The sequence below is a fragment of the Spea bombifrons genome, chromosome 5 (genome assembly GCF_027358695.1).
Source record: "Spea bombifrons isolate aSpeBom1 chromosome 5, aSpeBom1.2.pri, whole genome shotgun sequence".
NCBI lineage: Eukaryota > Metazoa > Chordata > Amphibia > Anura > Pelobatidae > Spea > Spea bombifrons.
This window is the reverse complement of record NC_071091.1, coordinates 75,475,910-75,499,268: the sequence shown is the minus strand read 5'-3', so window position 1 is coordinate 75,499,268 and position 23,359 is coordinate 75,475,910. Positions and strand designations below refer to the sequence as shown.

Sequence of the window (23,359 nt, the reverse complement as noted above, 5' to 3'; positions counted from 1 at the left end):
GTTTTACAAGCCAATAAGCCATAACTGTCAATTTTCCTTTAGGGAGGATCTTATTCCGTGATCCTATTGTTACAGAGGCGTGCGTTTTATAGGATCTCTTCATTACTTTGTTTAAGTGTGATTTCATCTCTGCCCAAGACCCCCTCATCCCAAACGTTTAGAGATCTGCTGTAATCAACTTTAACGCGCACACTCTCTGAACTGAAAACGACAGAAGAAGCGGTATTTCAATACGCATAAACATTCTGCGGACTTCTTAACGCACACAGGGAAGAAATGTACTGAAACGTATTAAATTTTATTTGACAAGCAGAGAAACTTGTATTACAACAAAGCTTTCAACAGCATGATTAAAGACTGTGGCACTCCAGGGAGTACAGACAGATATGTACATGTAGACCAGAAGGGATGCACCCAATGAAGCCGATCATGATAAAGTTTAAAAAGGAAACAAAGAACCGGGCATGAAGTACATGAACTAATAGATTTCCTTCAGGTCACGACCAGCATGAAACAAATTAGAACAGAGGTACTTTACAGCAATGTTGCCTGACTAAATGTACAGCAATATGCTGCATTAAAGGATTAAAATCAGTTTCTAGTGTAGTGTTAGCACTGAGCCCTTTAGAAAGGAAAAAATGGTCTACTGCCTAGTCTCTCTCTCCGTTTACACAAATCCCAAAACAGAAAACTATTCACACATTAAGAAATTCATAGGCAACGCCATTTCGAATAAAAACCCTATTGCAACAAATACTGAATGGCCTTGGAACATTCAGCACAGGTCGTGTCTCTTGGTTATTAAACAATAAAATGCTGCACACGAAATCTGCAGTTTTATAGCATAGAACTGTTTAATAAATATAACGCTGTGTGTGTGTGTGTGTGTGACCACAGCTACCAGCCACGGTATATTTAATGATTTAGAAAGCATGGAATTAGAGGGAATGCACGTAGGAGATGCCATTTCCCCGATAGGCTTAAAATTTACGCTCAATTCAAGTTTCTCGATATCTCAGGAAGACAGAAGATTTAAGGCTTTGGTGGCAATCCTCAGAGTTCTCTGCTAGTGCCAAGTAGGAGAAAAGGAGGCGATAGGACAGCGGCCGCGCCGTCTTCGGTCTGAGTTCAAGGAGGACTTTCCCGGAAAGGGATGCTGGTTAGTAGGTGGAGGAGGCAGTGCTCATGGCATCGTCGGCAAGTTTGGTGCTAGCAGGATGAATACTGGCAAAATATTTGACGTCGCTGTCATAATCCATTTGCAGAGCCATGATGGTTTGCTCCACTGCTTCCTGGTGAGAGTTTGTAGATGTCAAGAAGTACTCTGAAAGGGAAAAAGAAATGTGAAACCCAAACAAGGCTCGGCAGTCTAAATATGGACTCCCAGCATCTTAAAAATCAGGCGGCATTACTTAATGATCCACTGTCATTTAATCTGGTCAGGATACCTTTTTAGTGATTTCTTTTACATTGCAAGCTCATTGCTGGGTAAACAATGAGTGTATTGTCAATTCTCAATTAGTTTATTAATAATTCTTGATCTCTTGGTGTACAGCACTATAGAATGACATCTCTGTATCAAACAGGACTTCACAGGTAGTACACCATACAATTTACAGAAACTATTTTTTTTAACACATAAGCAAAAGAAAACTTAAACCAGGAATAAATTAAACTAAAGACAAATGAAAGGAATTCTATAAATAAGGAAAAAATTCTAGCGGACTGTAAAGATAGAACAGAAGTAATTTATTTTAAACAGAGGGAGATGAAGGTGAGGAAAGAAAGAGGGCGACACACGAATAAAAAAAAATAAAAAAAAAAATAAAAAAAAATTCGACATGTCCCGGCAAAACTGCTAGCAGATCTATTTAACCAGTCACTAATGACAGGAGCAGCTGCACAAGACTGGAAGTTGGCTACTGTGGTACCACCGCACAAAAAAAGGTAGCAGGGAAGACTCCTGCCAACTGCAGACCAGTAAGCCTTACATCAGTAGCTGGCAAATGAATGGAAGCCACGGTAAAGGATGGGATTGTTTAAATATTTGGAAGTAAATGGCTTGCATGATCACAAACAGCACAGGTTTACTACAGGTATATCCTGTCACACTAAAATTTATTTTTTTGACCAGGTAACTAAGATAAAAGGGAGGAGCTGTTGATATCGCCCATGTAGATTTCAGTAAGGCATTTCACACCAGTGTATAGTCAGAGAAAGGACTTCATTCGCAATATATAATAAAAAAAGATATAGAATATATATATATATATATATATCTATATATATCTATCTATATATATCTATATATATATCTATAGATATCTCTGTCATTTTATGGATTTAATAAAAAAAATTTGCCTGATTTAGAATACATATATTAGAAGGAAAAGAAAAAAAAAATTAAAATGACTAAATTTAGTTCCTATTGGCAGGAAGCTTACCACCACCTGCTGTCATGACATGCACCTACCTACATATTGCGAACAGCATCGCTGTGTGTGGAGCGAGACATTGTATTGCAGTTTGGGTATTTATCCAGGGCCGGCCCTATAATGGGGCAGACTGGGGCAATTGCCCCAGGCGGCACTTTAGAAGGGGCGGCACTTTGCCGCCCCAAGCGCTTTTTTTTTTTTTTTTTGAAGCGGAGGAGAGAGAGGGGCACCGAGTGGTTTTCGCTTACCCGCTCGGCGCCCCTCTCTCTCCTCTGCGGCGAGTCTCCCTGTTCGGTCCCGGCACCGGCTTGTAATGCAGAGCGCCGGAAGTGACGTCAATTTCCGGCGCTCAGCATTACAAGCCGGCACCGTGGCAGAGCAGGGAGACTCGCCGCAGGACTGTTTAAAGGTAAGTACCGGGGGGGGGGGGGGCGGCGTTAAGTCTTCGGCCGGCCCTGTATTTATCTGTAACAGTTTTGCCTTCACAGTATTCACAATGATATATTTAGGGGAGAAAAGAAGGTGCCCGGTACCAATCCTGCACCTATGCAATCTTACGAGAGACTGAAAAGCTGTAACGCTCACCTTTCTCCAGCAGCGTCTGCTTCAGAGTCTTTGCCAGGAGGACTCTCACATTTGGGACCCTGTCAGATGCCAGCTGAAGTAGATGAGGCATCAAGTGAATGGCAAATTGTTCCATTGGTAAGCAGTCATCTTCAATGAGAGCCTGACACAGGGGAAAAAGTAGGAATACAAACTGAGCTTCTACTAGTATGCAAATAAAGCACACACAGAAATATGCAGACAGGCAAAGAAACTCGATAAAGACTGAAATGGGTTCGCCGATACGCTGACCACTACCTTTTGTATGTCAGAATAAATGTATGCTTTCATTTTGTATTAGACTGCAGAGTGCCTCTTCATTTGTGCAATGTTTTTTTTTTGCTATATACAAACAAAATATAAGTTCCTGACCAGCAAGAAAACAAGAAACTAACTGCACATAAATAAGTTTCCCCCCATGGAATAATATTGTACCAGAACGAGACAAGGCACCTATAACCAAGATGCATCAAAATATGAGCAATGCTAATTAATGTAGTTAGGTGAAATTATGTGATTTATATAGAATAAGCATGAATACAGCCTTACTCTTAAGATACTCCACATGTTTAAAAATAAGAAAGAAAAAAACCCTGAAATGCCACAGGAATACAAGCCAAGTACTGAATAGTGAATCATTATCTTATTACTCAATACTGCACAACGAAGCCAGACACTGTAAGTTGCTGCAATGTTCTAGCATCTAAACAGAACGGGGAAATCCTAGCATGTCATTAAAGCCAGCGTCCCCAATTCTCTATTGTACCAGTTCTGCTCGACAACTCATATTACATGAGATTTAAGAAAAGAAAAAAAAAGTGTACATTAAAATAAATTGTGATGGATTTAACAGTCCGGTCACAGACCTTTGGAAGAACATTATGGACTTACCTGACAAATGAAAACAAAAGTTTGCCGCCCAGACCACTTGGCGCTTTGACAAAACTCTTCCACTAGCTTATTTATAAGGTTCAAAACTAATGCTGGGTTGGGTGCCAAGTATAACTTCTTCACCATCTCGCTCACCTGCAAAGTGAAGGGGTTTGCAAAATATGTGGTAAGTGCAGGAACAGAGGCTCATTGGCAGTGGCATTAATAGTTATACACAGTGTCGGAACCTGGTCATGCGCAACATAGCAGGAGAACACTTACCAACTTGTAGGAAATCCAGCGAACAGAAGACACTTTGTCCCCACAGAGATTTAGGGCGATTGGCAGTAAGTAGTCATAAATGTCTCTGGCACTGTACAGCTCAAGGAGGAGAATTAATTGCCTATTGAAAAAAGAAAAAACCCAAAACATAATGAAACCAAGTTTATGGTGTATATATAGAACAGTTAACCAGTTCACCTTTTTGTTATTTAGAGCAGCGCTGAAACAAATGCATTTTGGGTGTCACTGACAAGTCTTCCAACTCCATATCCACTGATGCCAAGCAAGACTTTCTTCAAGGAGACTAGCAGAGCATTAAGGTGCAGCAATTCCAGCACTAGAGCCCCCCGCAGTTATTCTAAATTTACATTTATACTAATCTGTAAATTAATGCCTACCCCTGTACCACTTTTTGCTAGAAACAACTTGATCTGGAGTCTACTTAACCTGTAGAAGTCATTTGAATACCAATGACACACGTAACAAGCAAAAAAGAAAAAAAATATGAAATTTCAGGTCTGTAAAATCCAGTATATACATCATTGACTCAGCATTTGAAAGCTTATAATAACTGAAGTCTTATATATAACAGAACATATTTGCCAATATGTTTACTTACATTTTAACATACTAGAAGATACAAAATAAAATAAAAATAATAAAAAGTTTGTACTAAACATCATACTCTGCTAGCTCTGCCCTGAAGCGCCAATTCCTGCAGTTATCCGTCACCAGAAACTCTTGTAGCTGATAAAGATATTCTCTTCGTTTGTCTTGCTGGAGAAGCTGGACACAAGAAACAAAAACAAACAAACAAAAAAAGTACAGTCAAGTATCTGATTTATTTCAATCAAATTTGCTATTCTATATTTATGGCTGTGAAATATGTTTATTATACTTATAAACACAGTATTTATATGCATCTAAAGTTTGGCGTACCATAGGCTGTTAGAGGTCTCTGGAGATTCCTGGGCTCTAAAAAAAAATGAGTAGACACCTAACGTACCTTTAGGAAATCATAGAGATGCTTCAGCACTCCTATTCTGACCTCATCGAGATCTTTCAGAAAGCCGTTAAAGATAGGCAGCAAATCAGCAGCAGTCAGGGAATCGCCAAGGATCAATGCCAGCTCGTGGATTGAAAAGGCCAATGTCCTCCGCACTTTCCACTGGAAAACAATAGCACAGAAATAAATAATGGCAAACATTGCTTTCCTTGGTTACAATGAAGGGATTGTTCACAGCACTTTAAAAAGCATCCACACCAGAGATTCCAGATGCAATCTGTTCCAGGTTCACTGATAATCTATAAAACGTGGAGTTTCAAGGGACACTCCAGCCACCGCAAGCACACGGTAGCAGACCGGTCCTTTTAACGTTCATAGCACCACTATGTTCTTTAAAATTAAAACTTTATTAGTATGCAATATAACAACTTGACACATCCATTAATGTTTCTTGGAATGACAGGGCAGCTTAGGGGGGGACTTTGGAAAGCTTCAGTATAATATTTTACAGATTTGTTCAACAAATAAATTCCAAATATGGAATAACTATTTAAGCTTGTGGTGAAGGTTTAGGAGATTCAGCTTCTATGGTTAAAGGGATTCATTTAGAAAAAAAAATTGAAACTGGTTTCCTATTTAATGTGGGACCTTACCAAATAAAATAGCCAGCAGTGAAACTGCATTTTCAACGTAAACCAGAAACCTTCCTGGGGAAGAACAGTTATTCTTTTCTTTAAAATTAAATCTAGTGCGCCAGCTCATTGACCAAATTCCTACCTTCCAGGAGCAAAAAGAGGTCATGGAACGAACAGTAAAGAACTCGTAGATTATACACACGCACTCAGGACTAAAAAGCCAAAGCGTTTGCCCAAACTTTGCCCACTTCAATTCCCAAAACAAGATGAAAAGACATTAACCAGAAAGCTGATGGTATTCCGAGCGCTATGTCTGTACCTGCATGTCGGCTGCCAGTGTTTCGTAAGTATCCCTGAGACAGTGCCAGTTCTGTCTGCCCAGCGTGAGAGCCACTCCTGGGATGCTATAGGCACAGTGCTTGGCAATCTCTGTGTCAACAGTCTGCGCACGAGATGGATCAGTCATAGATAAATACTGATCCAGTAAGGCCTGAGGTACAACATCCTGAGGGGAGACACACAGCAAGGTTATTCACACAAAAGGTTTGTAACTCTGCAGTCGCAGTAAAGGATACTGGTTCATGACAGGTACCTGCACTTTGGACTTTTTCTCGTCTTCGTGGCCAAAGCTACTATTGGGGCTCAAGTCAGAATCATCGTGAATGTAGCGCAGCGTGGACTGCATACACTAAGAGGCAAAACAAGTCTGGTTAGCTCAACAAGTTACTGCGGCAAAACGATGAATATTATAAGTCTATACGCTTACATCTGGTTACGGACTGTAAACAGGTCACAAGCACTGGGTCTGGACCAAGCAATTTAAATCATACTAGTTTATATAAAATTCTCCCTTTTGCTCTATTGTGCAGTGTAAGCAACACAAAATCCCCATAATATTGTATATTCATGATTGTTCTATAATAACCAACAAACCTTCATTGGCAGAGAGGGCGAAATGGTATGCCGCTGACCTGCGGTGTGTAGGTTCTTTGGTTAAAGTACGATATACACAACTGCTTGTTTCGAGCTGTCCCCACATATTTTTTAAAAAAGTGAAAAACCAACTCTCCCTTTAATAAATAGACCCCAGGGTGGCTTACTGCACACGGAGAGGGTTATTAATTTACTTAGATTGTTTGAAATAACTAACCACACCTGGTATGTTAACATTAGGATTTGGGAAAGTGACAGACCTTATATTAATACTTTAACCTGGAGCTTAACGAAAATGTGTTGCACGCAATGATTTCCCCCCACAAGGTAGTTTATAATTCAAAGTGGAACTTCTCCGATATTCATCTCTAGCGCAGTTATTTTTTTACCTCTACAGAATCACTGATCAGAGGGACAGAATCCTCACGTGAAATCATGCAGTTTGTTCTTCCTGCTTCCGAGCGGTCGCTGCGGTAAAATTCTCTGTTCAAGTTAGAGGATGCCGTATCTTCCCGAGTTCCTAGACTGGACGCTTTTAGGGCTGCAGTGAGTACATCCACTTGTGCTATAAGACAGACAATAGAGACAGGGGTGACTCGGGGAACCCCCCCATTTTAAAGGTCAGCCTTTAACACGCAACCACAAGATTAAATCAAGAGAAAGTCGGAAACAAAACGTACACAGAGATAAAGAGGAGGAAACGGGGATTCATTGTGAAGGTAAACAAGGTGGGAGAAATGAGGGAAGACAGAATTGGAGAAATAGTCACCCGCTTATACAAACAGTAATGGAACATTTAAACCGTAAACAGCTTTAAAGAAATGCTGTGTATGAAGCGAGCGCGTGAATCCTGCCTGCGGCTAAACCGGGGAACAACCCCAGGATTGTAAGCAGAGCTCTCCTCGTCTCATGTATCCATTACTCTGTCAGACCCTCTCAATGTATGTACTGTAAGAAGCGCTGTGTAAAGTGTTGGCGCTATATAAATAAGAGATAAACCGTTCTCTGATTAACCCCTTAGCAACAAAGCATGAAGTACTAAGTCACAGAATTTCAGTAGAACATAGTACCGGCAAAAACTACCATACAGGTTTACGGGAGATCAGGCTGTCAAAAGACCCTACATTTGGCACAATATATATATATTTTTTTTACATTTTGGTTCCCCAAAACACAAACCTATGCATTTGGAACATTGCTGAAGACAAATTGGCGTTTGTTTGTAACGCTGCTTTGAATTTCTTGTTCAGGATATGTCCGAAATGCAGAGTTGTCAAGAACGAACATAGTGCAATAACCTGGGTAGTCTACTTTCTATGAGCGCTATTAAAGTTAAAGGTTCAGAACACTGTTTTAATATACTTTTCAGATGAAATGGTGGATTATATAGATGAACACGGTTTATACAGAAAGCCCTACTTGTTGTGAAAAAGAAATCTGTCTAGGTACAATAAATAAGATGAAAATTATATTTGAACGACAAGTTTAATAATGCCTTTGTCCTTAAGGGGTTAATAGGATCCCCTACAGCTCCACAACCTAGTTAAAGGGAAAATAGTCAATTTACAGAGTTGACCCAAATTAAAAACTTGGAGCACACAATTAATGTTTACCACCCAATTTACCCATAAAGCAATGCAATTAACCCACCACAAAATAGATGATGTGTTACAAGTCACTTCATTTGTTCGCACATCAAATGTCACATTGTTTTAAGGAGACCTAAACGCACTATAGGTTATAGATAAAAAGTTTCTCTGTATCGTTCGAAAAATGGTTTTATCGCCAGAGCGACAAGTGGAAAGGCCCAATCGCTCAGATGTTTCCATTAGTTGCTATGGCGAAGATGTTCAAAACTCACTCTGGAGGCACTTTATATACACTGCTTCCAAGTGGCTTTTACTTTGAGGACTATGGAATTCTTGGGTCCGTTCAACACAACTATAGGTCCCCCCGGGGAGTAGCGGCTGCTTTGGATTATCACCCTTTAACCCCGTGTTGGTGTTCCTTGCAATGAATCAGCAAGACCAATCAGTCATGTGTTTGCATGACCTTTAAAGCCAGTTTCCTACTACTTCAGCATTCCAAAATGTAATGGTATAAAAGTAAAACATGCGGGCTTGGAAATATTGTACCCAAATGTAACAGGATTACCCTGTATATATGACAACCGAGGGAGCAGAGAACTCAAGTGAGAGGAAGAGGGCGAGAGTAAATGTATGGTCTATAGAGTGTGGAGAGGGAGTATATGTATGTAAAGTATATGGTAACACAGAGTGTGCTCCATGTGCCACTAACACCCTAAAGAATTATACAACTGATGGTTCACCTTCCAACAATACAAAACAATTATATATAATCAGTGCTTTAACAAAAGAACCACAAACCAACCTTAATATGTACAGCTTGGTGGAAAGGAGAAGGGATGTGACAAGAGAAGGGGAAATGCAAGAGGGACATTGTGACAGCAGCACAGTTTACAACATACCAACTGAAGATGTATCTAGCGTCACCAAAAACCTAATAATGAACCCAAGAAGCAGTATAAAACTCACGGTATAAAAACAAAAAAACAAAACACTGAAACCCTGCCCTGAATTTAAAGTGCAGTTCATAGGAATCCAAGGCACGCATAGAACGTTGTCACATTTTGAGCCCCTACACACGCACTCTTTTTTGCAATATAATTATACAGACAACACTCACTAAGCAAGAATAATTCACAGAGAGCCATGCCAGCCCCAAAACACCAAAGCAAACATTCCATCTTCTGGTACCTTTAACATCAGGATCATCTATATGAGGCTCCAGATTTTCTAGCATCTCTTCCAGCTCCTTCCTTGTAGCCATGGTGATATTGGGAGAGCCAGGGGACGAAGCCTTCTGGACATGTCTACTTTCAGAGCTACGCGCTCTCTCTTGGGTTTGCTGGAGCTCCAGATCAATGTCGATCTCAGGGATGGGAGTCCGCCAGTAATGGAATGAGTTGAACTGCTCTTGCTCGGTGACAGGACCCTCTGGCGACGCCGACTCCAGCACACCATGGGGATTTGATTCAGGAGAGATCTGTTCTGGATCACCGGAGTCAGCGGATTGTGAAAGCAAAGTGCAATGTGAAAATAAGTCAAGATGGTGATTAGCGTCCCTGGAATTTTCATCTGCTTCATCTTCCAAGTTGGATTCTAACGTCACAGTAAAGTTAACACTGCCGTCTGTGCAAACATCTGGTGATGTATCATCTCCCACTGAAACTGCATTTTCTTCTGTCATAACATCTGGATTCCTGTTAAAGACAATACGATTTAATTACAATCTCTGGTCAGGGAAAACCATGGTATAAAGGTCTGCTGTTAGATATTGGCAAGAATAGTTTAAGCGGTTTGGATTTTTTTTTAATAAAGCAGATCGCACCTTTTAGGTGTAGTTTAGGATGTGACCATTTGCCAGTATGCCCAATTAACGCAAAGCAAGATATTTATCAAGTAACAATTCTGTGGCAAATGGGAGCCACGGCTAACTGAGCCACATACAATGGGTTTCAGTTTTCTAATTAATTTGCAATTCATGAATATGTATAAACATTAATTTGGACCACAGCACTATCCCCTTTATTCAGCTGAAGCCTTGGGGTGGTTGTTTACAGGTCCAAATGTTACAATATATTATCAATCACTGACTATGCATTATAAAGGGAGCAGTCTTAGTGATGTTTATTGTTGTCTTGAGGTACCGCTATTTTATATTTTTAAGAATGTTTTTGTTACAAAAGCCCTCAGTTAACCAATCCGCAAAGGCTTTTTTTTGGTGAACACCATCTGCATTTCAATGTAAACACCCAACACCACAAACATAAACCACCCAATACTATAGCCATAACAAGTGTGTAACAAAGCAAAAATACACAGTTCTAAGGACTGTAAAATGTCAGTGGAATATAAGGGAAAGAAAAAAACCAAAACATTTTGCCTGAAATACCTATTGCTGTCTTCACTTTGTCTGTCATCTTTTACACTTTTACATTCTTCTTCTTCTTCTTCTTTGAAATACTGACCGGAACTTGATGGGTTAGCAAAAGTGGATATAAAAGGCCCCAGGGACTGAAAGGCAGCTTGGCGAACCTAATGAAACATACAGAAATGACAATTAAGAGTAAAGTAAATCTGCACATGTAACAGACACAATATGACGATTCTTACCATTTGAACAGACTTTACACGTTGAGTAAAACAGACTAATTTTTGTGTTTTGGTGGATAGCTGAGTACCAACTTTATAAGACGAAGCATAAACACGCAGTAGAGAAAAACATGTAAATGGTCATTGACATGGTTCAAGCAATAGGGCAGACGCATTAACAGGATCCAGTATACATATGAGCTCCATGACACTTCATTCACAGGTGTAACTATACAGGAGGAGGTGGTCTCTACATTTCAAAACCGGATTTGTCCTGGCAACCCAGATTATTGGGCTTTTTGCTCAATCCTGTATTTCTCAATCAAAACATTCACAGATCAGTGGGTCACGGTCTACAATACAATGTTTATGGAGAAAACACCAGAGATCAAGGATGTTTTCACCAGGACAGGACAAGTAAACACAATTTTAGTTTACTATAACCAGCCAACCATTAGCAATTTCTCCCACCATGTAATGTGTTTGTGAATCAACGATTCAAAACTAAACCAAATTAAGTGTTCATGCATAGACAAATTCACAGCACTACGTGCCAACCGAACGTACCCATCGAGAAGGGTCACTGATTAGATTGATAAAAAGAGCAGAGAGCTTGGTGCGGCGTAGTTCTTGAGACGTTGCACAGGATACGGCCATAAAACATTCAGCACATGCTTTCCGGACACCCCAAACATTATCTGAACATAACTGGTAAAAACGTGGCAACTGAAAATAAAAAAAATGAATCACAATAAAAACAACAAACATTGCACAAGATGCTAACACAACAAGCGATAGACGTGATTGTGGTCGCAAATGTTGCGTGATGTTAAAATTAAAGGGGAACTGTCACATTGGTTGGTGCTTTGCTATAATGAATGAAATAGCACACATTACTGATTATTTTTGCCATGAAAAGTATTAAGGTTGTTGGCAAGGTTTGCCAAAGTTAAGCAAAAAGATATTGGTAAATATTAAGGGTATCGGACGCACGTCCTCTCTACTGCTACAGATCCCAACTACTCACCAACATTCTCTCGGTTGCTTCCTGCCCCACGACGCTGCAAATATCACCAAAGTTGGCTGCACAAACCTAGAATGTAAATAAAAGAAGAGAAAACACAAACCATTCTTATATAAGCCTATATTTTGAAGCGATTACTTCTTCAGACTTGCTTAAAACAATAGAGATATAACAAGCAGCACAGGAACGCACAACAATGCAGGCAAAGTTTATCGTAAAGAATCACATCTTTTATTCTGTTGACAAAAGCGTTAATTGTCGTAATGTCAGGTAAAGATCTCTGGGGGAGAAATAATAGAGCCGACCACAGTATAGTAAGTGAAATAAAGCCGGGCTCACCCTTCCTGTTTGTAGTGTGAGTGGTCAACAACTTAGTACTGACAGCGTTCCCAACCCGGGAAAACACAACGTGAAGCTGAAGAAAACCTTGGATAAAAAGAACTACACTTACTAGAGTTACGACCAATTCCAAGAGGCCTCGTTCATAAATTCCATTTCTTGTATCATAACTCCATGCTAAGTCTGGGGAAGCTGCAAAGCCTATTGATCCCAGGTTTTCCTCAGCTTCAGTTAAAGATCTCATGGGTACCGCGTTCACTTATAATTGTATGCTTATTATATGTATACTATTAAAATATTAGTTCTTTATAAAATACTTTACATGCATACAGGAAAGCACCCAGTGGATAGGAACCTTTAATAAAAGGCATGGGGAAAAGAAGCTAGCACTGTACATAAAGCAGGGTTTGTCATGGCTTTGGTATATTAGATTACATCTGCAAGTTATTAAAGAGCTCCTTCTACAAGGTACATTGTAAACAAATACGTTTAAGCAAATGCCACCACCTGGGAAGCGAAAGAAAACAGCTACTGACTGAGCAATTCAGAGGCCAGCTGGAGAGAGATATAGTAATACAATGGAAAATGATACTGCACATAGTCGAGAGCTAGTTTACTATGTTTGAAACCATTTACAGGGTAAAATATTCTTAAATTTTTAAATTATAAATAGCCCCATTAACTAACCAGTAAAATCTCAATTCTAATGGCACCTTTCGTTTAGCGAATGGGCTATATACTGAACTTTACTTCCAACAGAGTATCTAGCAGGGCTCTCTCCACCTAATGCATCGGTTTGTCTTAGTCTGTCAATTCTAGTCTTGTCATACCCCTTAAATATATATAGTGTATTAAGCGCTGTGGAAATTGTTGGCGCTATATAAATAAAAGATAATAGAACTGTAGAACAAAGTTCCCTATATCGTGATCAATACATCTGTGTTATATGTTCTAAGCTCTTGGCATCAAGTGAACCTTTCCTAAGTGTGATCCTACCTTTCAAAAAGTAAGAGGTTACATGAAATCGACAAGACGCAAATGAGAAAACCGACTAACAAAATAAATAGAGACAAGGGTACCAAAGCAAAGACTTGTTTAAAACAGAAGGTGCTGAAAATGGACCAGAGAGCGGCTGGTTGTGCAAAGATGAGGATAAACTCAGATTCAGAGAACAAGGTGAAATAAGGCCATAAAGGGGTGAGTTACTCGCAGATCCAGCCCGGTCACACTTTGGAAAGGAGGCAGGAGATGCAGACTGCAACAGCCCTATTGGGCTGACGGATCAGCATAAATGTTACAGATGAACTTCATCGCTAGCCCTTATCATTAAGACAGTATTTCATCACTGATGCCTTTAGCCTTATGAACTTCATTGTAGCATGCATTTAAAATAAGGCAACACAAATTTTTGAAAGTGACAAACAGCAGCTTCCTTGTATGCTGGTGTGACCTTGAATGAGCAGTTAAGTAACATTTATTAAAAAAACTAAAACGTAAACACAGTAGGTGAGATGGGACAAACCTTGCGAACATGAAACATTCTGCAATCACAGCACATCTCACAAAACCGCGGCAAGATGAGCCTCTCCGTGATATCTCTGCCCACCATAGAGGCCATTTTGCACATAATCTGGGAGGAAAGCAAAATGAAAAGACAAAACTAAATTACTATGTATTGTTTTACACTCCAACAGAACACCGGAAGCCGACATTGTACTTTCTTCAGATCCGCTAAGCAGACGGACTCATAGTTTAAGTAAAACAAGAGCAGTAGGTAGACATATAAGACATGTTTGGAAAATTACATCAGAATAAAAGGGAGGGCCTACAATTTGTAGCTTGGTAATCATAAAGCGATTAACAAAAAACAGGTTGTCCTTAAACCCATTAAGACAATGCTTTGTGAGCCTGTGCATGTAAGGGCTTGGTCATGAAGGGGTTAACCCCTGCAAACAATACTGTGCGTGGAGTTAGTTTTGAGAAGGCACACGTCTCCACACGGTAGCTGAAGGTGAATGGGGTTGATTTAAAACTGAAGGGCTCTACCACAACAAGTCTGTATTCACATATTGCACGAGTAGAATATATGCGTAAAAGCATCAGTATGTAGACCACCATAATTCCCCAGGAGTGAAGACGTATGAGAGAGAGAGAGAGGGAGGGAGGGAAAAGAAATAGTGAAGGAACTTACAGCCACCGCTTCTGTTTTGACATCGTCATTGCTGTCCGGAGCCGTGAGCTCTATCAGAACCGGGCACACGCTACTCTCCACGTCAGACCTCTCTATGAGCTCCTGCTCCAGGAGGACAAGCAATGCTGCCTGACTGGTCTTTCTGACCTGGAAAACACCATTAAAATAATAGATCACAACCTTAATACTTGTGAATAGCAATCCATTATATAATGAAGGTGTGGCTCTTCTTTAAAAGAAGACAAACCGTTTCATGAAAAATATTGAGATTAGCAAACAATGTCAAATATGACCGTATGAAAAGAGTATCACAACACTGAATAAAACACAAACAAAACCAAAACAACTGAGATCAGCTCCTCAGTGGGACTAAAAGGTTTTATGTTCTCTATGTCACTTCTGAGCCAGTTTGCAGGGTGTTTTTATTGTGGTTTTTAAGACATTACTCAATTGCTCACAGAACAAAATTAACAAATAAACACATTTGTTCTAACCTGATTGTTCTGGTCAGCTAGGTATCGCACAACAATAGGCAAAAGGTATTTGGAGAAAGCATGTGGGATAGAAGGCCTGTTTTCTTGGCAGAACATTGCAAGGTGAGGCACTTGTTCCATAAGTTCCGCTCGAACAGTTGGCTCTGTGGGGAAAGAAGATCATTAGTCAATATTACCTCTGCCCACAATTGTAAAGTGGCACAACTAATCAGAAATGGAAAGGAACACAAAAGCTCAACATGGACAACTTGTCATGATATGAAGCACTTGTGTGTTCATTAGAGTCAGAGGCCTCATTAGTATGATAAAGATAATCTATCTGTGCACTCCTACTATACTGCAGAGCACAGAGACCAGAGAAGGAGGCTGTCACAGAAAACACTGCACACGTCTACAAGCGGTGTTTATAAGAGCATCAATATGCAACTCACGTATTTCTCTAGTCTCAAACTTTGACATAAAGGAAATTACCTGAATCTTCCGATAGCCTTGTAACCCTCTCTAATACAGAAATACAATCCTTTTCATCATCGCTGACTTCCTTTAAGGTATCCAGCAGACTTCGGGCAACCATTTGTCTTCATAATACATAAAAGAAAAAAAATAAATAAACACACAATGTTCTCCATATTCTCTGTTTCCAATATTGTAAGCCATCAGTTACTAACAGCTGCCACCTATATGACGCTATACACATATACACACACAGACACCCAAAAGGGCTAGAGGTTACTGACAGCAAAATACCAATTTGTGAAGCACTGAACGAGCCAACTCACTCTCATTTTGGCTACAAAACCATTTTTTTTTACAGCGCCATAGCTACAACCTACATTAGCCTAGCATGGACCTAAACCAGCAGCTAAGAATGGTTTGCCCAGTTTAGGAGCCAATATGATTTTCTAGGCACATGCAAACTGGTTCTATACCAACAGTTACATGAATATTATAATATTATAATTAGCAACTTCATCGATGCTACAGAAAGGGCCAAGAAAACAACGAGTCTTCTAGGTACAGCTGTAGGAGGCATCCCTTCACATTTAAAACATACACATGTAGATTAAACACCTAGTAGATCAGCTGCCAGACGCAAAGGCCTTCAAATGATGTTCTCTTGTTTATCAACATACCTGTTAAATATGTTTTCGCTTGCAGCGTACTTGTCCAATCTTCCGAGAGGTGTCAACATTTCATCTTGGGAGACAAAGTCCAAGGCTGAAGGTATAATAATCACATCAGACTCTGAGCTGTAGTCATCCACACCAACTATCAGAGACATCAGAAACATCACTTGAAAATCAAATTTCATTACACTATAAAAGCCGCCTGTCGACGAGGGGCTGGTGAACGACTGCTCAGGTCTGCAAGTGCAAATCTTCTGTGCACCGAGGACCCACAACAACCTGCAACAGTTTCCACCACAAAGGAAAAATGCAGATGTATCAGCTGGGAACAAGTCAGAATCCTGTCCTAATTAAACATGGAGAAATCATTCAAGTAAACGGTGGTTAAACATAATATACACACACAAATATATACTGAACGAACAGCCTTCACATATACAAGTTCCACAGGTGATTGAAGGGGATGCAATACTGGTGGTTAGTTCAGCAAGGGCAATTTATATTAACACAAAAACCTGACGTGTTTTTGGCACGTGTTGCAAACGAGACATGTCTGCCACGAAGAGTGCCACCAACTGTCACAGCTGCAATACAGGTTCACTTGCGATTCCAACACATTCAGTCATAAGTTCAGCTGCTAATGGTTAAGGAGATATGCTGGACTATTTAGTGCGGGGGGGGTGTAAAAAGCGTTCAAGGAAGTTCAAATTCTAACATGTCTGAATCCTGCTATAATAGACGTACACACACACTATATCTGAATCCTTAGCTGCTCTTTTGCCTGCCCTCCTTTACTATTCCTTAAGGACACTTTGCACCCGGTCTATTGGACATTGGAGGAGACACGGGAAGGGTGAAGCGGGGTAGATCCGAGGAGAATCAATGATTTTACACCTACTGTTCTTTGTTCTACAGGGAACTTAATCGGCTGAAACCTAGGGGCTGTAATTTAAAGAAAACTGTTTGCTTTCTCTTGAGTAAAAACTGCGAGTCATCCATTTAATAAATGGGTTTGTGAAAATATTTTATGCAGTGCAAACGCTTTAGGGTTTATCTCCTATAATGACCACTTGTATAACCCCCTACATGATGTGCTCATGTTTCTTTTAGAAGCCCATCATGCTTCTACCATTTAGGACACAGTTACATTGTGAACAGATCCCGGGGTTTAGCTTTGCTGTACAATATGTAGTTTTAGACTTTTTTTTACATCCAATGCATGTTAAAATATTACTCTTCTCTACACGTATATTCTAGGAGCGACCCGGTCTTTGAACTTGCAAAAGCAAATATTTGATTGGAACGCGGGTGAGGAGGTTTAGGGACGGTGATGATCAGAATCCCTAACCACTAAAACTAAACAGATCGTAGTGCTGTAAAGGTAGCATCTATCCAAGACAAAGGCTAACATGGGTCTCTTGGTATCCCGTCTATTTGCATAATACACTCATGTGCAAATGTCCTATTCTAACACACACACACAACTAATATACTAGTTAAATGGTTTCATTTTACCGTGCATGGTAATAAAAATCAATATACAAATATTTAAGATGTAGGTTTCCAGCTCTCCGTTTACATCTCTACAGTAGGGCAGTTGTATAAACAGGATACACAGGACTAGTTATTCCGCCCCACACTTCCCACTTTTGTTATGCGTGCCTTATATCTAGAGTCTTGCTTGGAAGCTACATAGAGTAGCAGTTACTGGAGCGTTGCAGCTACTAAAGAAAGTGGATTTCTAAAGATTTCTACCAACTCCATATCTGGGCCTAGCTACAGTCCCACAGAGGTCATCACCAATAAGAAGGCACATAAAACTCAATGGAACCATAATGTTTGTGCTACTATCACACCAACAGCTCACCAAGGAGTGATGAGTGTCGGGTAGTGATGAGCATCAGGTAGCTATGGGAAAACCAGCAACAACAACAACATTATTACCGTATTGGCTCGGATATAGGCCGCCCCCGTATATAGGCCGCACCCTAAAAGTTTGGTGCTTTTTTAAAGAAAAAGTTTTTCTTTATAAAAGCACCAAAAAACATGCTGCCACTCTGCCCCTCCCCCCGGAGATATGCTACCACTGTCCTCCCTCCCCGGAGATATGCTACCACTGTCCTCCCTCCCCGAGATCCAATGCCACTGTCCTCCCTCCCCGAGATCCGCTGCCACTGACCTCCCTCCCCGAGATCCGCTGCCACTGCCCTCCCTCCCCGAGATCCGCTGCCACTGCCCTCCCTCCCCGAGATCCGCTGCCCTCCCTCCCCGAGATCCGCTGCCGCTGCCCTCCCTCCCCGAGATCCGCTGCCGCTGCCCTCCCTCCCCGAGATCCGCTGCCGCTGCCCTCCCTCCCCGAGATCCGCAGCCACTGCCCTCCCTCCCCGAGATCCGCTGCCACTGCCCTCCCTCCCCGAGATCCGCTGCCACTGCCCCCCCTCCCCGAGATCCGCTGCCACTGCCCCCCCCTCCCCAACTTACCGGAGCAGACTCCCGGGTGTCTTGCGGGGTCGGCGGGGGACATCTACGCAATACAACTTCCGGTGTCGGCACCGGAAGTTGTATTGCATAGATGTCCCCCGCCGACCCCGCAAGACACCCGGGAGTACCGGTAAGTCCGGGGTGGTGCAGAGGTAAAACGCATCCGCACGATGCGCTTAGACAACCTCCCGTGCCGGCACCCCCCCCCGTGGGAAGTGCTGGCAGGGGAGGCTGTCTGAGCGTATCAGACAGTAGGATACAGGTCCCCTGCACCGCTGCGGGGGATCTGTATCCTAACCCCGCTGCCTGCCCGGCGCCCGGGACTGCATGTCCCGGGCGTCGGGCGCTAGACCCCGAATATAGGCCGCACCCCCACTTTAAAGTCTTAAAGTGGGGGAAAAAAGTGCGGCCTATATTCGAGCCAATACGGTATTTATACCGGAGCATTGACTATAACTAAAGATCTCTAGCGTCATATTCATGAAGGATAGGAATATTCATATGCCGCTATTGAAACATCTTTGTACAGTTGATAACAACTGCTATTTTGTGAAGTAAAATGTAGCACCACAAGGAATGTTTCCCCCCAAGACAAACCAAATAACTATTTAATTGTGGCAGAGAGCCAGACGCTTGCTGAGGCTGGGAAGACACGCGTTTCCTAATTGGAAGGCACTGCTTTGCCTCAGCTCCACAAAGCATTATTATACTTTGTAAAGAACGCAAACCGGCAGGGTGCCCGACATAAGCAAAACGGGCTGAGAACTCTAAATCATCAGCAATACCAAACAAGTAACATTTTATATTAACATGACTTTATTTTATATTAACATGACATCAAACATTATATAGAGAGTGATTCACTTACATCCATCTATCTCTTCCTGTACATCCTCCTGCAACAGCGACAGATCTGCAAAACAGACACAACATACGTTTAAGAAAAGACACTGCAGGTACTGGATGGCTGCGCCGGGGTTTAACTCATAGAACGAAGACCCACTGGAAAGAATCAGGAGGTGGTAGGAAGCAAAAGTGTAATGTAATGCAACACATGGGGGTTTACACAGGCTGTGAACCGTAGAAACCCCCCAGAGGTCACAGCCAAGCAGGACGGTGGATACAAGTTACATTTACACCTGATTAATAGAGGACAGTCCCTTTATGAAGAAGCACTAGACTCAAAAAGATGGTGCAACCTGTGTGCGGAAAGAATGTGACTTGTGACACGGGGCCCGTTTCAAAAATATAACACGTGCCCACAGATTTCTGATACCGCAGCAAAATTACACGCACAAAAAAAGGAGAGTCTTATTTTATAAGCTGCAGACCTATGAAGAGGATGGGAAATACACGAGGCGGTCATTAAGACAATTCTTGGTTTAGCCCCAGGTAACAGTGTGCTTACGCACAACGCATAGAAGTATAGCAGGCGCGGCGATATGAAATGCCATAACTGCCTCGTAGTTGCTGCTGCTTGCTTATACATGTCCCGGGCGTCCGCAGGCATTCCCCGCTGGGAGCGCATCCTCTGATTCTGCGTTACAAACACAGGCTTGGGAGAGCCACAGCGCTTTCTTTATCATGACAGAGGATTCTCTCATGGAATCACTAACATTGCACACTTCACACCCAACCTCTTACTGTCCTCCTCAGCCACCATATGCACTTTAATGTACCTGTAAATTTCAGTCAGCTCCAGCTCTGCAAACACACCGCGTGCACGCACTCCGATCGATTTAGACCAAAGGGCCGCTGCAGCTTCTAGCTCAATGAAGTCATATTAAAGTACTTTTATACATTATCCATGTGTGGGGCTGTCCCTTTACGTAATTAATCATGGGCCAGCCATGTACTTATCTGCTATAAACATAACTTTTTGCTAGCTACAGATCTACTGACATCCAACATATTTGTACCCAGGCCCGACTCGGCCATCAGGGCCGCATTCTCACCCGATCTGCTGGACCAGCTGATCATAAAAACATAGCGCGTGGCTACTGAAATCCAACCGTCACCCACATCTAAGTCAGACGGCGGCCGGCCTTAAAGTGCCGGTCCCACCCCATTCACACCTATTGTACCTCGATAAGTGTCTGTAGGATACGTTACTTATTGTTATACTTCACGCCGTAAAGTGCCAAGTATATGCATCACATAGAACTCACCAATATTAAAGATGGGGTTACCAGCAAACCCCTGCAGAGATATATATATATAAATATATAATGCTATATACTTCTATATGAAAGCCTCTATGTCAGCTTATGGCAGAAGAAGTCATAACATGTAGTCTGTGTAAACTGCACACAACTAATAGTGAAACTGAATCACAAGTTTCCACAAACACGCGCATTCCACGAGGGTTGCAAACTTTAATCCCAACCCGCACGGTCCCCCGCCGTCTGGTAACACGTATACAACCCGACCCGGTGTCCTCGGCTGGGGAAGAGGGATGCGAGGCAGTGTACACAACGCAGACAGCACACGAGCGCGTGTCGCACTGAAGCGATAGTGTATTAGTAACGCGATATCACGACAGGCGAACACTGTGCACACACTATCTCACACACTCTCGCCGCTGTATCTCACCCGCCATCTTGTGCCCCGGGCCGCGCCGCTACATGGAGTCTGCAGCCCGAGCAGTGCCAGCGTCACACCGGAGCCGTGTAACTTATGTGTATGTGTGCCGGGGAGAAACCGCGTCCCGCAAATAGATGCCGTCCTCCCGCTCCACTTCTCAGGCTGCAGCCCCGGATCACACACACATCCCACAGCTCATCCGGGCTCCCCGCACCACCTCTTCCTGTGCACACGTACCGCGCCTCCTCTTCCTGAGCACGGACCTTGTGACACGCGCGCATCCACGGCGGGCCTCCACTTCCTGCCGCTTTTCTGTAGCAGTGCAACTGCCTAGTGTACCGTTTGTAACGTTTAACCCCACGGCTTTATCAGACACAGCGCCAAGAATTCATCTAATGCGCTGAATGTAAAGCGAATTTACACTTGGGTGATTAAAGCGCCATCTTTGTAAAGGGCACATGGAATGCAAAGCAGTAAAATATGGTCATGAGCAGGAATACCCGAACAGTTTCCATGGTGACTGCTCCACACACAGCATGAAGTGTAAAGTTGCTGCCTATGCATTGTGCGAATCAGAGCCATAACCAGGCCCGGACTGGCATACTAGGCAAATGGCTGCAGCCTATGGCTAGTAGCTGGATTTGACCGGTCCATAAAAATGTAGCGTGCGGCTGAGCCTGCTGTTGTAGTAAATGTTGCTGTTTCTCAGAAACATTTTAGACATGTGCGCCACTTTTTTATTATGTGGATTTTTGTTACCTTTTTGTATAAAAGCAAAAGACATTGTCACAATATAAGTTGGCAAAATCAATCATTTAAAACTTTTATTTTTATAAATCTGCCCCATTATCAAAGTATCAGTATCTCTAAAATGATGCTGCTATTCACTAAATGGAGCGTCTGCGGGAGAGTTGTGGTTTTACCTTATGAAGACACCCTGCATGATGCGTATTTGGATGAGTGAGGAGACTGGGGAAATCGCACTGATTTAACTATACGTTAGACCAGAGCCGGCCTTAGGTGTTCTGGCGCCCTGTGCGGACTACTCCTCTGGCACCCCCCCATGCCAAAAAAAGAAAGGAATAAAAACTTGTAACAAAACCCCAATCACTATATACTACGCCAAACATTGATGTGGTGTAGGCCTACCACTTAATTGTCTGGCTTAGTAGTAGTGATGCACAGAAACGAATTCTGGACTGAAACCGAAAGTGCAGCATTTACCTGGCCAAAACCGAATATGACCCCCCCACACCATAAAAAAATCTAACACTTTTATTTAAAGTAAGCAACACACCAAAATAGGACAAAACAATTAAATAACAATATTATATATATATATATATATATATATAAATAATTAACAGCAATCACATTCCTATCATGCCCAGGCATACCCAGATTCCAGGATGTACTCGCAGACTTGGCATGATAGGAGTATGATTGCCCTATCTACCCCTTCTCACTCCCTTCTCCCTATCTACCCCCTTTCCCCTGTCTCACTCCCTTCTCCCTATCTACCCCCATCTAACTATCTACCCTTTCCCTCTTTGAAGTTCACTTACCTTTCAGGAGTCCTGCGGTGGGGGTGCAAGGCCTCTGCCTCCCAGCTCTGCCACTGTATTTAACAGTATAGAGTGATGGGAGTTATGATGTACTTTTAGAGCATAATTAGATCATGAAAAAGACATTGGAAATGGTACAGCATAACACCCATCACTCTCACACACTTACCAATCCACACATATACCAATCCACACGCATACCAACCCACACGCATACCAATCCACACGCATACCAATCCACACATATATACCAATCCACACATATATACCAATCCACACACATACCAATCCACACGTATACCAATCCACACGTATACCAATCCACACGTATACACTAATCCACACATATATACCAATCCACACATATACACTAATCCACACATATATACCAATCCACACTTACCAATCCACACATACTAATCCACACATATACCAATCCACACACACACTAATCCACACATACACCAATCCACACATACACCTTTCCTCGTTTCTCCTTACAGCTCCTTTTCCTTCTCTTCGCTCCTCTTCTTCAGTTCTTCTGTCTTCTTCCGGGTCAGAGGGCACGGACAGTGGTGGGCGCAGCTTCAGTGTTGTGCGCCGGGATCTGACAACA

At 42.1% G+C, this 23,359-nt stretch overlaps 1 protein-coding gene across 2 annotated transcripts; it reads right to left on the bottom strand.

The window, feature by feature from the left end:
- Positions 1-279: 279 nt before the first annotated feature.
- PPP4R1 (protein phosphatase 4 regulatory subunit 1) lies at positions 280-21,412 on the bottom strand. 2 transcript variants are annotated; one of them, XM_053466639.1, is made up of 20 exons: positions 21,188-21,412; positions 19,464-19,508; positions 16,121-16,256; positions 15,459-15,565; positions 14,988-15,130; positions 14,494-14,640; positions 13,825-13,932; positions 11,967-12,032; positions 11,507-11,665; positions 10,740-10,882; positions 9,542-10,047; positions 7,154-7,329; positions 6,424-6,519; positions 6,151-6,336; positions 5,197-5,358; positions 4,876-4,976; positions 4,191-4,311; positions 3,930-4,064; positions 3,021-3,162; positions 280-1,324 (listed from the first exon to the last, which is right to left on the bottom strand). In XM_053466639.1, exons 1-20 carry the CDS (start codon positions 21,192-21,194, stop codon positions 1,161-1,163), a joined length of 2,850 nt encoding a protein of 949 aa, XP_053322614.1. In that variant the 5' UTR covers positions 21,195-21,412; the 3' UTR covers positions 280-1,160. The 2 variants fall into 2 exon arrangements, with proteins under 2 accessions (XP_053322614.1, XP_053322615.1); XM_053466640.1 differs by having other exon boundaries at positions 16,121-16,205.
- Between the last annotated feature and the right edge of the window lie 1,947 nt (positions 21,413-23,359).